Source organism: Vulpes lagopus, chromosome 23, assembly GCF_018345385.1.
Source record: "Vulpes lagopus strain Blue_001 chromosome 23, ASM1834538v1, whole genome shotgun sequence".
NCBI classification, from domain to species: Eukaryota; Metazoa; Chordata; class Mammalia; order Carnivora; family Canidae; genus Vulpes; species Vulpes lagopus.
The window spans coordinates 23863733-23877003 of NC_054846.1; the positions used below are offsets into that span (position 1 = coordinate 23863733).

Sequence of the window (13271 nt, forward strand, 5' to 3'; positions counted from 1 at the left end):
CTTGGGTGGCAGATTCGCCCCTATCGGGTGCCACAATTTAAAACGAAAATTCGAATTTCCCCATGTCGGAAGCCCTTTCAGTACAAGGAAACAGAAACACGAGAGATTTGGGGTCCTTGAATATTTTTATCCTCTGGCTTCCACCCAGCGCGCCGCGGACTGTCGTCGAAAGCGACGACGCGGACGCTCAGGTCGCCGTTGCTGGCGCGTAGCCGCCGCGGCCCGTCGCTCCCGCCCCCGCCGGGAGTCCGACGTGGAAGTTGCTGGCGGAGCGGACTTCCAAGGGATCCGCCTGGAGCCGGAGCCGGAGGCCGGAGGCCGGGGCGAGCAGGGGTGGCGGCGCCGAGGCTCGAATAGCAGTCGCTGCCGAGGCCGGGGCCCGTCTCTGACCACCGACGAGGGCGGACAGGCGGTTCATCATGGGTGAGGGTCCGAGAAGGGCTTCCGGGCGCGCTCCAAGGGCTGCGGCTGAGGGCTGGGATCGCGGGCGGGGGGCGGCAGGGCGGGGGGGGGAGCGCGGCGGCCTGGGAAGCCCAGAGCAGTGAGCTTTTCAGGGGCGGATCCTTGAGGACTGAACTTGCCACGGCTCTTCACCTGTGGCGCTGGACGCTGCCTTGAGTGTTCGCCCCTGCCCTCGCTCTTGTCCCCTTCACCTCGGAGGGGTCAGGGGGTAGGGGCTCTGCGGCGGCCTGGGAACCCAGCCCCGAGTCCTTTCCCCTGAGCAGGAACTTCTCCGTCACCTCCTCCGACCCCCCTCGACTTGGGGCAGGCGGCAGAGTTGGCCTTGCGAGGCTTGGCGTTTGCCAGTCGCAGGTGCGCCGAGGGATCTTGCGTGACAGAGGAGGTCTGACCCCGCAGTGGAAGCCTGGTTCTCTCTTCTTGGACCCTGGGATTGCAGCAGTTAAAAAAATCCAAAGGGAATTGTTGCTCATATTTTATAGACCACTTGGCGTTTGCCTGTTTCTCTGTAGCTTTTCATGTAGATAACATAGTTGAGGTGGAAAAAGGGAATGGGGACGGTACTGGTCATTATGGGTCAGTGAATGAGTTTTTTTTTTTTTTTTTGAAGACCTCACTTAATTTTATTAATTAATTTATTTTTAATAATAAATTTATTTTTTATTGTTCAATTTGCCAACATACAGAGTGCTCATCCCGTCAAGTGCCCACCTCACTGCCCGCCACCCAGTCACCCCCACCCCCTGCCCACCTCCCCTTCCACCACCCCTAGTTCTTTTCCCAGAGTTAGGAGTCTTCTATGTTCTAATCTCGGTATTTGGAGTGCTGGTTGAGGGCACTCCCTTGTCATCACAAGTGCCAGCAGTACCTAGCTTCCCTCCCTGCTGCAGCCCGGACGAAGGTGCAGCGTTTTTAATTGGTTTACAACTGGACACATGATGCAAATTCTTTGGCCTATTTTTAATTCCTTTACCATTTTCTGGGGGATTAACTTCCTGCCCTGGAATATCACAAGCACTTTACTTTTTTCATTTCTCTCTTCGGTATTTTGTTTTGTTTTGTTTTTCATCGAAGATTTTATTTTTAACTAATCTCTACACCCAAGATGGGGCTCGAATTCAATCAGGAGTTGCATCCTTTGCAGCTCCAGTCAGGCACCCCAAGTTCTTTTCTTTTTACGGTGTAAAAGGTAGAAAAGATTTTAAATTATACACCTATTACACTTTCCCAAAGTTCTCTGGCCCGTGGTGTCTTCATTTTTCCAGACTTGGATTCCTTAATTGTGCCATTTCTTTGTCAGATAACCATGTATTGCATGTAGCATCATTTTTGTTGTCTGCTGTTTTTTTTTTTATATTGTTAATGTAACTTCCTTTTAATCTTCTCTAATGGCTTTTAGTGTGGAAGGGCCAAAGTGCTTTCTTGCGATCATAAAGAAAAAATGTATTTTAAAAAAGCTTCTGGGGCGCCTGGGTGGCTCAGTTTGTTGAGCCTCTGACTCTTGATTTGGGCTCAGGTCATGATCTCGGGGTCATGAGATTGAGCCCCATGTTGGCTTATGCTGGGTGTGGAACCTGCTTGGGATTCTTTCTCTCTCCCTCCCCCTTTGCCCCACACCACCCTTGGGCAAGCTCACTCTCTCTTACTCTTAAAAAAAAAATCTGCTTTCTTTTGTTGTAAAAAAAATAATAAAGATTCTAAATCACTACCTCCCCTCTTAGGGATTTTTTATTTAAATACAACCCAAATGAATCAATACCTAAATCTGTTACCAAGAAGCCCTGCTGAAACAAAGGATAATTTTAATTTTTTTCCAGATTTCTTGAGGTATGAATGACAAAATTGCACGTATTTAAGGGCTACAATATGATGTTTTGATATACATTGTGGAAGGATTACCATATCAAGCTAATTAATACATCTGCCACCTGAGCTTTTTTTGTATTTAGTGAGAACACTTTCAGACCTACTCTCTTAGAAAATTTCAAGAAAAAAAAAAAAAAAGGAAAATTTCAAGTATACAGTATATTGATTTTTTTTTTTTTTTTTGTAGTTACCATGCTGTTCATTGGGTCTCCAGAACTTACTCATTTTATAAGGAAAGTCAGTTCCCTTGTTTGACATCTCTCTCCTTTTCCCCACTCCCCCAGCCTCTGAGAACCATCATTATATTCCACAATGCCTTACGTATAGGAAACTTTTCTGGAAATATTTCATGATACGTTGAGTGAAGCTTTATTATTTTTTTAAATGAGTTTTCTCTCAAAAATAGTTTTTGTTATTTTGGGCTTCCGTGTCTCAGTTTCTTTTGCAAGTAATATTACAGAGAAATCTCAGTGATTGAAGGTAGTTAGGATGTTGCTGGTTGTACAGTGATAATAATTGCTTTTCACATGTGAGGACCTCATTGTTTCATTGTCCTTTCGATTTGTCGTATGGTGTTTGGGGGTTGTGAGATCGCGCCAACGTATCCATATTCTCATGAGCTCAGAGGGCAGTGGTTCTGTTTCTCTTAATCTGGAATATATCTTCTGTGCCTTCCTGACGCAGTATGCAGGACATGGTGACAATCAGTAATTATTTGTTTGATGTTGATTAATATATATCATTGAGAGCAAACTTATGTACCTAAGAATTGAGGAAGATATTACAGCATTATTTAATTTGGTGTAGCTTTCAAAGGGCAAGATTAAATGTTTTGTGGGCTTAGTTTACAAAATGATGTTTTTCTTTTATTATTTTTTTCAGGTGGCTTTTTCTCAAGTATTTTTTCCAGTCTGTTTGGAACCCGGGAAATGAGGATTTTAATTTTGGGATTAGATGGAGCAGGAAAAACTACAATTTTGTACAGATTACAGGTTGGAGAAGTCGTTACTACTATTCCTAGTAAGTATTGGTATGATAAACTAATTGTAGGTTTTTTTTTTTCATCTAACATAACTTTATTTCTGATAAGTAGTTCATATAATGTAATTTTAATATAGTAGAGTTTGTAAACTTCCATTGTGGGCATAATATTAATTACATTATTTTTCATAAATTTAGAGGCAATTTGTAAACCCTGTGCATGGCTGGGTTTTGCTGTTTAGAGCTTTTTCTTTTTTTCTTTTTTTTTTTTTTTTAGAAGGTTTTATTTATTTGAGAGAGAAAGAGAGAGCCTGCAAGGGAGCCCTTGCACACACTAGCAGGGGGGTGACAGGCAGAGGAAAGGCCTAGGGACAAGCAGGCTCCCTGCTGAGCAGAGAGCCAGAGGGCAGGGTGGCGCTGGGCTGGATCCCTGGACCCTGGGGTAGTGACTTGGGCCAAAGGCAGCCACTTAACCAACTGAGCCACCTAGGAGCCCCTATTTAGAGCTATTTTTAAAGTTAGCTAGAGTTAAGCCACTTAATCTCATTGAGAGCCCATATCTTTATGGATAAAATGAAGATAATACCCACTGACTTAAGGGAGAAATAAGTAAAGTATATAAAATACTTTATAAACCTGTTTAAAGAATTATATGGATGTTAAGTGGTATTATTGTATCCGAAGTGCTTTTTTTCCCCTGTATTACTATTTTAATTAAGACTTGTTTCTCTTAATTTTATTGTTTGTTTGTCAAAGAACTGAGTTGAAGAGACTATTGAATTAAAATGGTACCTAAAAATATCAAGAGACACCTCAACTTTAAATCAGCTGTCAATATCTTAGAAGAATATTTTCAGTCCTGTTTGACTACATGAGAATACTGTTTTTTATACTTTTTAATTTGTTGATCTGAATTTACTTAGAAATTATATATAAACTAAGTTTAACAGTTTGTAGAATTTGCTCAAGAGCGTTAAATTATGCCTCTAAAATCACTCTGTCATGCAAGGTATTTCTATATTTAGTAATATTTAAATTTCCAGATTAAAAGAAAAAAAGTCTAGTTGTTATGAAAGAAGAACTTTTTAAATACCGTGGCATCTAGTTATTTCTTTATGCCACCTTCAGTAAATTTCAGTTCCCTTGGTTTTTGCTTCTCGGAGTCGCCCATCTCTGCTGTGGTGAAGTCTTGGATCCTGCAGTGCACGCAGCCCAGTGTATTGCATTTCAGCAAATACACTTTATAGCATACTCTTGTCCTTTGCATGTTAAGCAGTATTCGTAATTGAGATAAAGATGGCGATTACACTCCCACCTAATTCTAAGGGAGACATCATGAACTTGTGTTTTAGTTTTTCAGTCAGGTTTATTATAGCTATGTTTTAGTTGTGATAGGGAATACTTAACCATATACACATTAGCATCATTTACCAATATAGACTTAAATTTAAAACAAAAATCAATTGTCCAGTTATAGCTGTAAGGCATTTCTTACTTGGATTTTTTTAAGTTTATAGAATCTTAGAAATAGTTTTTTCAGCATCTTCTCCACCCTCCCTAATGAAAATAAGTATCCTGCCTTAGTAATGTGGTACTAGAGTTCTACCTAAAAAGGATAGGGAAAAGAGATGAGATACCTCCCCTTTGACCATCCAGCCATGACCTTAATACAAATGAGCTCTTTGAGGAAGTCTGCAGAGGGTCTGTGAGATTGCCACACTTGGAGAACCCAGTTTCCATCAAGGGGTGTATAGCTGTTGCTGAGTCCCTACCTGCTGAAGTTTAGAATTTAGGCTTTCTTGGTTTTATTTCCTGTTTACTTGCGCCTATCAAAATTCCACTTTTTTTGTAATACGTCTACAGCTGTTCTTTCTAAACATAACTTTCTAAACACTTGTATGCCAGGATTGTATTATGTGGGGAGTTTAACACGGTAGGTTTTCCATTGTGCTAAAAGTTCTATATTTGCAGATGTGACTGGGGATTCTTACACACCTGAAAGTGGTGCTGATCTTGCTAATTGATGGTGTGTATATATAGCACAGAAACTGTTTTGTCTTAAATGAGCTAATATTTCAATCAGTAATGTGATTCAGTAATAATTCATTAAGCGCTAAAAATTAGATTGGATACTTTGAAGCTAGAATGCATTAGTCTACATATACTACTGATTTTGATTTATCTTCTAGCTATTGGATTTAATGTTGAGACAGTAACATACAAGAACCTTAAATTCCAAGTCTGGGACTTAGGAGGACAGACAAGTATCAGGTATGGTAACATCGACCAGATTACTTTGTAGTATTGAATATTTATTGGCCCTTTTAAGGTTAAGAGCAATTAACCCAAATATGTTTTCTTTCGTAATTTAAATGGGAGACACCTAGTTTAAAATGAGGTAAAACTCCTTTCTCTCAATTGAATTAAAATTAAAAAAAAATTTAAGGAAGCCAGTTCTTCGGATATCACCTAAATGAATTTTTTCAAGAAAATCTCAAGGTCTAATTACTTGAGTAGTTTTTAACTAAAAAGGGTCTTCCATTTAGTTCTTATCAGTCACTTTGTGAGACAGACTGTTTTGGATTTTATAAATTAACTTTCAGCCTGCCATTTAGGGCTAATGTGAACATAGATGCCTTTCAGAACTTAGTCCAGTATTCTGTGCTTGGCATGGGAACTGTGAATGTTTGGTGGGTGCTCACTATTGTACCTACCATCTTAAAACATAAGTGGTACATTCTCCAGACATCCTGCTGCCTTTTAACCTACTTTTATTTTTGAACCACTTTTGAGTCCCTCTCTAAATTTAGCCATTTCTACTTCATGAAGTCTTCAGTAATCAGTTAAATGTCTGGTATATAAAAATCATATTAAAAGTATTAAAAGTTATCTTTAAGGGACTCTTGGGTGGCTCAGCGGTTAAGCGCCTGCCTTCGACCCAGGCGTGATCCTGGAGTTCCAGGATCGAGTCCCACATCAGGCTTCCTGCATGGAGCCTGCTTCTCCCTTTGCCTGTGTTTCTGCCTTTCTCTCTGTGTCTCTCATAAATAAAATCTTTTTAAAAAAATTTAAAAAAAATTTAAGAACCCATTCCTTATTTTTTATTTATTTCAAAGATTTTATTTATTTGAGAGAAAGAAAGTGTGTGAGCCAGAGAACACAGGCAGGGGGAGTAGCTAAGGGAGAAGGAGAAGCAGATTCCCCACTGAGCAGGGAGCCCAACCTGGGGCTCAATCTCAGGACCCCGAGATTATGACCTGAGCTTAAAGGCAGTGTCTTAACCAACTGAGCCACCCAGACACCCCAAGAACCCATTCCTTAGGGTCCCTAGTTAGAGACTTATTAGATGTTAACAGTAAGGTCTATGTATAACGTACATTTAGTGATTTTTGTAGATTGACTATAAACTATTTTCTTCAAGTCTGAACTCATTTGGAAACTTCTTGATCCTGTGATTTAATGTTTATCATTCCACCCTCATCACATCTGAAGGATATGATACATACCGATCAGAAAGAATGAATCATTATGGCATTGATTCTAACATGGAGGGGGCAAGATTGGCATGTAAACCCCCCACCCCCCATCTTTGCCAGGTCCTGGCTTATAAATTAACATAGCAGGTTCTTTTACTTTCAAATAATAATATATTCTCCCTTCCTGAACTTTCTGTAGGCCATACTGGAGATGTTATTATTCAAACACAGATGCAGTCATTTATGTAGTAGACAGTTGTGACCGAGACCGAATTGGCATTTCCAAATCAGAATTAGTTGCCATGTTGGAGGTAAGAAAACTTTATTCAACTGTGGGGAAATATATTTCTTTTAAGAATTTATTTATTCATGAGAAGCAGAGACACAGGCAGAGGGAGAAGCAGACTCCATGCAGAGAGCCCGACGTGGGACTCGATCCCTGGTCTCCAGGATCATGCCCTGGGTGGAAGGTGGCGCTAAACCACTGAGACCCCCAGGCTGCCCGAAATCTTTTATGTTTGCTTGCTGTTTCATTGTTACCACATGCAGGAATAATTAAAAGGAAAGCAGAGATTTTCCTTCCCATGCCTTTAGTATCATTTTCTCTTCTACAGATTACTTCCTCTTCCAGAAATTCTGTTGGGAAGAGGAATGGAGAAAAAAATATTCCAGCTGTGTAACTTCGTGTTTTAAGCTAGATTTCTTGGTTTCTAGGAAGCTCAGAGCTAAACTCTTTCCAAACTGAAAGCATTATTTTAAGTTACTCCTGTGAAGTGCTTTTTATAAAATGTCTTTATTTCTCGTTGTAGAAATTAGCTTATGAAAGCAGATAAGGATATAAACAACAAGGTGGTCTGTTTGTTTTAGAATTTCTGGGTTTCTGCCACACCTCTGGCCCTTGTTTATCTCTTCCAGCTTTTTCATTTTTTACTCTTCCTTGTATTCACAGTCCTTCAGCCATACTAACCTTTCTGTTCTTTGGATACACCAAGCTTACACTGGACACTTGGCTTAGGGCTTCTTGCACTTGCTCATCTTTCTGCTTGAAACACTCTTCCTCCAAATCTTTGCATGGCTACCTTCTTGACAGGTTTTACCTCATGTTTCTGCCCCAGAGAGCAGCCTCTTTTATTTTCTAACACCTTATCCTACTTTACTTTTTGTACCACTTAGTGTTTTCATTATTTTATGTGCTTGCTTTGGCAGCACATATACCATCTTTCCATTATTTTAAAATATATTTGTTTACTTATGTATGTCTCCCACCCAAAAAATGTAAATTCTTTGAGTTTACCCTAATAATCCTGATGTGTGGAACAGTGTACAGCACTTGTTTAAGAACTCAAAACATAGTCACTGAAGTTCGTAAGATAATTTATTGGCTAACTGAAATCAGAGGATGCATTAATGATAATCAAAAGTTTAAGAAATCTCCAGTTGTTAAATAAGCTTTTCAAATATACTAATGGTTAATTTAAGTAATAATGAAATTGCCTTTGCTTGAGAAAATTAGATTAAGTTTCCTTTTCCTACCAGAGCTATGATTCTGAATTATTCAATCATTGAATGCTTAAATATATTTTCTAGGCCACTTGATTACCTAGGTAGAAGCATTCTTGGAATACCTTGGACTTCTGATTTCTTGACTACTGACTTAATGGCTTCTGAGTTATAAATTACAGATTTAATAGTTGTAACTTTTGCTTAATTTTTTTCACAATATAGCATCATATTTATCATAAGAGCTTCTTAAAATTCAAGTATAAGGAATTTTAAGGAACTATTTAACTGCTTTCAGTATAATGGATTTTTAAAATAAAAGCTTTGGTTAGATGTAATTCACACGGTATCATGGATTTTTATCATAAAATATTGCGTAAAAGAAATGGGTTATTAGCTTTAGTTTATAGTTCTTGAGTTGTGCTGGGTTGTTATTTGTGATATTAGGATTTGACCTGTATAACTGTATGAGAAAGAACTAAAAATTGTATTCTTTCTTTAGGAATTAACTTTTAATCAATTTAGTCAATAAATATATAATGTAAAGTACATGTAGCGTAAGAGTCAGGTCTGTTATCTATTACATTCAAACTTAAAGACAAAATCAAGTTATACTATTTTTGTACACAAAAATAAATTCTGTCTGGAGTAAAGAATTAAATGTAAAAAATGAAAATCATTAACTCCCAAGAATATGTATGTGAATATGTGTAAAATTTCTGGATAAGAAAGGTCTTTCTAAATCAAAAGATTGGAAGGAATTCTGAAAGAAAAGATACATTTAATTATATTAATACAAACAAAAACCCCACAAATACAAATTAGGGTGTAAAAACAGGAAATCTGGAGTTTTATAACCAGTGACTGAGGATTAGTGTTCTTAATTGTATCAAGACAATTGATTCTTTTGCAAATAAATAGAAAACTGAGCATGAACTTACAGTGCAGAGGAGAAAACTCTTATTACTGTTAACATTTGCATTTTGAATACTTTGATAAGTATTTAATGAGATGCTTTGGAAAAATATGTAATTTCTAATTCTTCCAAGGCTGCACTGAAGGATGTTACTGTCAAACGGTGGAGTTTAAATTGTTATAACCTTTCTGGAAAGCAGTTTATTAGTATATATAACAAGAACCCCCAAAAGTTCATACTTTGATTCTATTTTTAGAGAATTTATTAAGGAAATAAGAGATTCATACAGAGATTTCTGTGTAATGACTGTGTGTCCCTGTGGTTTCTGTTAATAGTCAAGTAAAAACAATCTAGTAAGAGTCTAATACTGAAGAACAGTTAGTATACAGTATATTTATTAAATTTTTTTTGGAAAAATTTGGATTATTTGGAAAAATGGCCATGATTTAATATTTTTTAGAGCAGGATATAGGTCTGTATGTAAATGTGACTTTAAATGTGTAAATGGGGCAGCCTGAGTGGCTCAGCAGGTGGCTCAGTGGTTTAGGGCTGCCTTCAGCCCAGGGTGTGATCCTGGAGACCCAGGATGGAGTCCCACATCGTCGGTGCTGCCTACATGGAGCCTGCTTCTCGCTCTGTGTGTCTCTGTCTCTGTCTCTGTCTCTCTCTCCCTCTCCCTCTCTCTCTCTGTGTCTCATGAATAAATAAATAAAAATCTTTTTAAAAAATGTGTAAATATATTTATTAATAAACAAGAAGTATCTGAATTATAAAGCAGTAGAAAATACCGAAAATGTTAACAGCGATCATGTTTGGGAGGTAGAACTATGGATGAAGCTTTCTTTTCTTCATACTTCTCTATAATTTCAAATAATTTATAATGAACATTATAGATTCATAATTAAGAAATACACTTTTAAAATAATATATTTGTTGGCATTTCTTTCTAAACTTAAGGGAGCAAATTGACTAGAGAAAATTAAATACTTTCTCTTTTATTTAGGAAGAAGAGTTGAGAAAAGCCATTTTAGTGGTGTTTGCAAATAAGCAGGACATGGAACAGGCCATGACTCCCTCAGAGATGGCAAATTCACTTGGGTTACCTGCGTTGAAGGACCGAAAATGGCAGATATTCAAAACTTCAGCAACCAAAGGCACTGGCCTTGATGAGGCAATGGAATGGTTAAGTATTGTATTTCCAGAAGCCATCTGTGCATTGTTTTTGCGTGCTTCTATTTGCACACGTGTGGTTTCCCTTTAGTATTAAGGATGAAATTCAGATTACTTAGCAGCTTATCATATTAATAAGTTCCTCCAGTCTTCTCTGCCACTGGTCTTCATGTGCATTGGCTTTTATTTCAGTTACACTTACTGATTAAAGTTAGATAAGCCACCCCCCCCCTTTTTTTTTTAATACTTTTTCTCTTCCTTACTGCATCCTCCCAATTCCTTATACTTCAGGACTTAGGTTAGGACTATCTTCTCAAGAACCTTCCCTTGCACGTCTCCGTGCCCACTGCCTTACCACACACGTAGCTGGATGTCCCTGTCACAGAAGTGGCACAGTAGGGACGTGGCCCTGTAATTGATTTGTGCATCTACTCAGATTTTAAGCTCCATGAGGACCTTGACTAGTTTTCACCTCTGAGTTACCCACATCTGGCCGTGCTGCAGAAGTTACAGCCTGGAAGGAAGATAAGCTGGTCTTTTTGATTATTCATTTAGAACATAGACAAAATTGAAAGCTAAAACGCCTTCATGGAAATTGAGTCCATAACATCATTCTTCAATATAACTGTCTTAGCCTTCATCATTTAAAAGGAATCCGCTTTAGAATCCACTTCCAGTATAAAACTTTTATACCTCAAATTTTGAAGTTAATTTTGTGAAACTGTTCATTTTTTCTTTGCAGGTTAGTTGAAACATTAAAGAGCAGACAGTAATTCAATTACTTCTGCCCCTGTGAAATGAAGCTACATCACATATTCCTTTGGAAGCAGTTAAGTATGCTTCGTGCTACTAAATGTTAAAACTGTGTAATTGTTGGCATATACTGAACTGACTACAATACTTGTAATAAATATAAAAAATAAGTATTTGGTTGGAAGGGTAGCTCACCCATGATTGAACCAACTGAATGTTCTGTGTAATGTAAAATCCTTCCTTGCTTTTTTGTGTTAAGTATATATTCTATTTGTATGGAATTCATATTCAAATAGATTCCTATTAAAGAATGTACTCTTACTGAGGAAAAACCCTCCTATTTTTGAATTAGTGGTTGCATCTTGTGTGTATAAACACTAATAAATATCTTAACAGATTTTTCCCCCTAAAATGATTATGTTTTTCCAAAGATTAGACTCAGTAGAGGGGAGCAAAGCATGGGTCTTCATTTGCTAAATGACCATTTTATTTAAGCTGTTTTGTTGTTTGTTTTAAGCTTTTGGGAATAGGCATGAAGCTGAAAAATTATTTTGGTGGTTAACCTCACTGATACCTGTAATTGTCATTTTATAGTACTTTATAGTTGTTGAAAAAATTTTACATATATACAGGAACCCACCCAGTGATGTAGGTAGGACAGGTTGTAATGTCTTTATTTTATGAACATGGACCCAAGGTTCTGATAAGTTGGCTTGCTCAGGATCACCTGCCAGGTGGGAACAGGCTCAAAGTGAGATTTCAGGGTCAGAAGCTTATCCCATAAACTACACCATAAATTCCTGAATATGTCAACACTGGCAACACAGACAATCTTAAGTGCTTAAGTAAAATTATGCTAATTGAAGTAGATATAGTACATTCAAAATAATTTCTATAAATATGCTATACCAGTAGAGGTAGTAAAAACAATCCTAAATGGTTATATTTGATGGAATCCACAACATATTAAAGGAAATTTTAAAAATCTATTTTAAGAAGCATTGTAAAAGATGTCATTACTGTCTTTTTATTTTTTTTATTAACTGTAATTGGATTTACTAATTTGGTGAAAAGTCAAAACAATACTGGTCATACATGGAGAAATGGAACAATCCTGGTTTTAAAAAGCAGACGTACTGATAGGGTCAAAAACAATTATGTTCAAAGGAACTTTTCAAACTCTCCAGTCTACCACAGGATTGGCTGCAGTGGGGACAGAATGTGGTCCTTTGTATTTACTTACACTGGGGGGAAATCTTGAAGTTGGACAACCAGCAGCTAAAAAATGTGATGCCCTCACTGGTGTTCCTGGGAACACTGTGGTCCACTTCCTGTCCTGCCACTGTCTTTGCAGACGTTGGCCTCTAGCTTCTTCCTTCATACCTTTGGTCAATCAGATCAAATGAATGTGGCTTTGTCTTTTCACCTGTGGGACTTTACTCTTTTTGCCCATACCCCAGCACCCATTCTTAGTTTGGTCTCTGAAGTCTTGTTTGGAGACCTTCTTCTAGGCCCAAGTGTTCTTAGTGCTGTACCTATAATATTACTTAGCATGTAATTATTGTTTCACTTTCCAAATCACTCCTGAAGGACAGATTGTTTCATATTACTATCCTTAGAATCCAGTGTGGTGCCTGGCATCTTATGGCATCTTAGAGTAAGAGTGTGGTTGAGATAGTGGGTTGTGTTTGCGAGCTAGGAAAAATAGTACCTCTTTGACCTAGGCTTTGGTCCCCTTGTTGTCAGTGGCTGGGTTTGTACTTCAGTAGCTAAGTGTCCCCCTGGCCCCACTGCAGCACTTTAGGAACACTGTGAAGCCTGGGGGAAGAGAAGCCCTGGCAGGCAGATGCTGCTCAGGACGTAAAACTCTTGACATCTTCAATACTGAGCACGCATGAAGTCATAGCATACACTAGCACTTGAATGAGCATGGTCTCTGTTTTACCACAAAGACTAGAATGGGGTAAATAGAACATTCACTTATTTTAATATACATAAATTACGAAGTCTTTGTCTAGTAGGAAACAACTACATAGGTAAGTTACAGGCATTTGAATGATACTTATAAAAATGTACTGAATATTGTTTTGGAGAACCTTGAAAGTGGGAAAAGCTCCAAACTTAAAATCTGAACACATGAGTTCTAGGCA

General features: G+C 38.1%; 1 protein-coding gene across 1 annotated transcript; it reads left to right on the top strand.

The window, feature by feature from the left end:
• Positions 1 to 201: 201 nt before the first annotated feature.
• On the top strand, positions 202 to 11533 carry ARL1 (ADP ribosylation factor like GTPase 1). The gene is made up of 6 exons (XM_041738212.1): positions 202 to 423; positions 3208 to 3345; positions 5496 to 5577; positions 6982 to 7093; positions 10202 to 10380; positions 11111 to 11533. The coding sequence occupies exons 1-6, from the start codon at positions 420 to 422 to the stop codon at positions 11139 to 11141; spliced, it is 546 nt and encodes a 181-aa protein (XP_041594146.1). The 5' UTR covers positions 202 to 419; the 3' UTR covers positions 11142 to 11533.
• Positions 11534 to 13271: the final 1738 nt, after the last annotated feature.